General features: G+C 52.7%; 1 protein-coding gene across 1 annotated transcript; it reads right to left on the bottom strand.

Annotated features, from left to right (window-relative positions):
- Nucleotides 1–462: 462 nt before the first annotated feature.
- Nucleotides 463–1,627, bottom strand: LOC145413424 (uncharacterized). Its single transcript, XM_080283110.1, has 2 exons — nucleotides 1,385–1,627; nucleotides 463–1,200 (listed from the first exon to the last, which is right to left on the bottom strand). The coding sequence occupies exons 1-2, from the start codon at nucleotides 1,625–1,627 to the stop codon at nucleotides 463–465; spliced, it is 981 nt and encodes a 326-aa protein (XP_080139236.1).
- Between the last annotated feature and the right edge of the window lie 2,357 nt (nucleotides 1,628–3,984).

The raw sequence follows: 3,984 nt of genomic DNA, 5'->3' as shown, positions 1-3,984 counted from the left end.
GAGAGGACTTAGAGTCTGACACAGTGGGTAGTCTGCGTTTACTATTAGAGGAGGCTGGGGGTCGGATGGTACGTTGGGCCAGAGGCGCCAAACGACTGGCAGAAGAGAGAGAACTGGGGTGAGAGGAGGGACGAGGTTGGGAATGGGGGGAACGACGAGGAGAGGGAATAGGTAAGGAAGAGGATGATGAGGAGGTAGGGGTAGAGGAATCTAAAACAGAGAAAGAATTAGAGACAGGAACAAGAGGAGACTGTAATGTGGGAGTTGAGGTAGAGGGAGGGTTAGGTAGAGAAGAGGGAGGGGTGGAAGTACTAGGGGAAAGGGAAGAGGAGACAACAGGTATAGGAGTAGGGATAGAGTGAGTGGGGGGAAGACAGGAGTTCCTCCTGTCTGATACACAGACAGGTACAGAAGGTGATGAAATAGTTGTGTTATTCAAAGTTACTATGGGAGGATGACGGGCTACCGTGCATAAGTGACGTTCGGGTGATAACCGAGACCGCGAACTTTACGACTAGCCTCATGAAGGGAGAGGCCAGTTTTCCAGCGGGCGGAGGACACTTCTGCCTCGAAGAGGTAAACTGGGCATTGTCGGTAGGTGGCAGAATGGCCACCCTGACAGTTAGGGCAATATCGGATGGTGGAAGTGCAGTCTGAGGTGGCATGACTGGCCAGTGCACAGTTGGCGCAGACTGTGGATGATCTGCAGTACTTGGCTGGATGGCCAAAGCGCCAACAAGATGTGCACTGGCGAGGAGATGGAATGTATTCTCGCACTTGGAGAATAGTGCCTCCAATGATGACTGTGGGGGGCAGATTGCAAGAGGCAAAAATAATTTTAACAATATTTGCAGGTTCTTGGCGTCGTCCACGAGGAGGAACTGTATAACATTGAACTGAATGTATTGGGTGATGTTCTGACAGAATTAGTTTAATATCATTGGCGCAGTCTGGGAAAGCACTCTGGCCGAAGGACATCGAGGATGGTAGACGTACAGTACCAGTGGTACAATTGAGTTGCGTGTCTGGGGACACGGAGATGGGTTGTCCTGTATTACTGACTAGGGATGTAACCTTCTCGGCTTGGGCAGCACTGTTAACAACAAGGAGGCGGGAACCATTCGGACGGGCCGAGAAGGTGACATCCCTGCCTACTTGTCGAAGGAGGCTGAGGTGGAATGAGAGGTCGTTGGTTGTGTCCTGTATGTTAAAAAATTTTGACCACGTCTGTGCACCGAAAATTGAGGAGGTGAGGGAAGGAGCAGCAACATAGGAAGAAGGACGAGGTCGGGAGAGGGAAACAGAGGATACTGAAGGTTTAGAAGCAAGAGATAAATAAGGAAGGTAAGGGTGAAGTGTGACGATAGTAGAAGGGCTGACTAACGTACAAGAAGCAGGAGCTGGAGGAGTGGAAGACACAGTAGACGAAGAGGAGGAGGTGTTTAGTATGCTTGAACGTGTAGGAGAAGGGGAAGAAGTCGAGGCCACAGTCAAAAGGGAGCTCTGAGTCGTCACCATAATGAGGTGAGAAAACGTAACAGTATCCAGTCCAGGAAGAGGCTGGGGTCGTCGTTGGGGTCAAACAATCGGCAGAACTGGGGGAGGGGGAACCTATAACAATATCCATAATTTTCTAAGGAAACAGGAAAACTCATCGTGACTGTTGAAAAAGAAAGGACTATTTGGGCGGAACACGGAGTCCACAGGTCCAGCCAACGACCCAAGTAGAGGTCAGGCTCCTAGTATGCACTCCCTACCCTACCCTACAAGGGATAGCAACACTGTGCGGGAGGACCAAGTCTTCCAGCACAATGCTGGGCCACCAGCTATTGGCCGAGAGTCCCACAGCCAAGCAACAGCACCCCTGGAACCGAAAGCTGCTGCTTGGCAGCAGTTCCGCCTCTGCAGAGATCTGTCCCTGCAAAGGTCCACATACTGGGGTAGTGCCGAACCACCGCGACCTCCACAATTGGCCAGGCCAGTAGCCCACGGGCACCCCCATGTCCTTCCTGTTGCAACTTAATCGAGGTCACTGATGAGAATTTTGATGAACGTGAAAATTTCTACACTTTTTAATGCCAAAAATAGAATAGAGAGGATAGGAGGAGAGGATAGGAGAAAAGGAAAGAAGAAGCAATAGTAGAAGAAAAGGGCCTTGCAAAATTAGTTGAGGCACTGACAGGGACCCAAGGAGAGGGGAGAGGGTTGAGCAAAGTGAAGGCACAAATATGACATCCACCCAACAACCAGACTCCTATACTTTTGGAGTACAATAAGGTACCCTGCTATGGCTCCCCTACACATCAAGTCCCCATCGACGTCTCCGAAGCCCTCCTACGACAACAATGAGCAAGGAAACGGGGGGGTCAGCTACTGAGAATGGTTCACTTTATATCCCCCTGCACTTCTTCGTGACTAGTTTTTTTTTTTTTTTCACAACTGCTGGTTTAGTGGGTCCAGGCTCCCCGATTGTGTTCCATTCTGAGTCTCCTTGGTTACTATTCAAATGTTTTTCTGATTGAGGTGGATTATGGCGAGTCTCCTTAGTTACAGTTAAAATATATTATTTTTATCTGATGGATGTGGATTATAACGAGTCTCCTTGGTTACTAGTCAACTATTGTTTTTATCTGATGGAGGTGGATTATAATGAGTCTCCTTGGTTACTATCCAAGTGTTTTTATCTGATGGAGGTGGATTATAATGAGTCCCCTTGGTTACTATACAAGTGTTTTTATCTGATGGAGGTGGATTATAATAAGTCTCCTTGGTTACTAGCCAAATATACTGTTTTCATCTGATGGGGTGGATGGTTATAAATACCATGGTCCTATAGGATGTCAAAGCTTCAAGGAATAGCGAGACATGATAAAAGACAATACAAAAATTTATTACTGTAAAAAATGATTGAATAAAATATGAACACATTATATGAATAAACAGTAAATAATCAATGAGAAAAATATATGAATAATTATTTGAATAAAAAAAAATAATGAAAAAAAAAAAAGGGGGTGGATCTCAGTGTCTTGAAGCCTGGTGTCTCACTACACCCCAGGCGGCAGCAAGTGTCCCGACCCACCCCCTGGCACTGGTTCCAGCGGCAAGGCGTCCCGACCCACCCCCTGGCACTGGTTCCAGCGGCAAGGCGTCCCGACCCACCCCCTGGCACTGGTTCCAGCGGCAAGGCGTCCCGACCCACCCCCAGGCACTGGTTACAGCGGCAAGGCGTCCCGACCCACCCCTGGCACTGGTTCCAGCGGCAAGGCGTCCCGACCCACCCCCTGGCACTGGTTCCAGCGGCAAGGCGTCCCGACCCACCCCCTGGCACTGGTTCCAGCGGCAAGGCGTCCCGACCCACCCCCTGGCACTGGTTCCAGCGGCAAGGCGTCCCGACCCACCCCCTGGCACTGGTTCCAGCGGCAAGGCGTCCCGACCCACCCCGGGCACTGGTTCCAGCGGCAAGGCGTCCCGACCCACCCCCTGGCACTGGTTCCAGCGGCAAGGCGTCCCGACCCACCCCCTGGCACTGGTTCCAGCGGCAAGGCGTCCCGACCCACCCCCTGGCACTGGTTCCAGCGGCAAGGCGTCCCGACCCACCCCCTGGCACTGGTTCCAGCGGCAAGGCGTCCCGACCCACCCCCTGGCACTGGTTCCAGCGGCAAGGCGTCCCGACCCACCCCCTGGCACTGGTTCCAGCGGCAAGGCGTCCCGAACCACCCCCTGGCACTGGTTCCAGCGGCAAGGCGTCCCGAACCACCCCCTGGCACTGGTTCCAGCGGCAAGGCGTCCCGAACAACCCCTGGCACTGGTTCCAGCGGCAAGGCGTCCCGAACCACCCCCTGGCACTGGTTCCAGCGGCAAGGCGTCCCGAACCACCCCCTGGCACTGGTTCCAGCGGCAAGGCGTCCCGAACCACCCCCTGGCACTGGTTCCAGCGGCAAGGCGTCCCGAACCACCCCCTGGCACTGGTTCCAGCGGCAA

This window comes from Coenobita brevimanus, chromosome 96 (assembly GCF_032717465.1).
Source record: "Coenobita brevimanus isolate Jiangsu-jjx chromosome 96, ASM3271746v2, whole genome shotgun sequence".
In the NCBI taxonomy this organism is placed as follows: Eukaryota; Metazoa; Arthropoda; class Malacostraca; order Decapoda; family Coenobitidae; genus Coenobita; species Coenobita brevimanus.
Note: the sequence above shows the minus strand (reverse complement) of the source record. Positions and strands in the feature narration are given on the sequence as shown.

Coding starts and splice junctions, on each gene's coding strand:
- LOC145413424 (XM_080283110.1), bottom strand. CDS start 1,627: ATGGATATTGTTATAGGTTCCCCCTCCCCCAGTTCTGCCGATTGTTTG. Junction 1,201..1,384: donor CCAGCTCCTGCTTCTTGTAC/GTTAGTCAGCCC, acceptor TTTAACATACAG/GACACAACCAACGACCTCTC.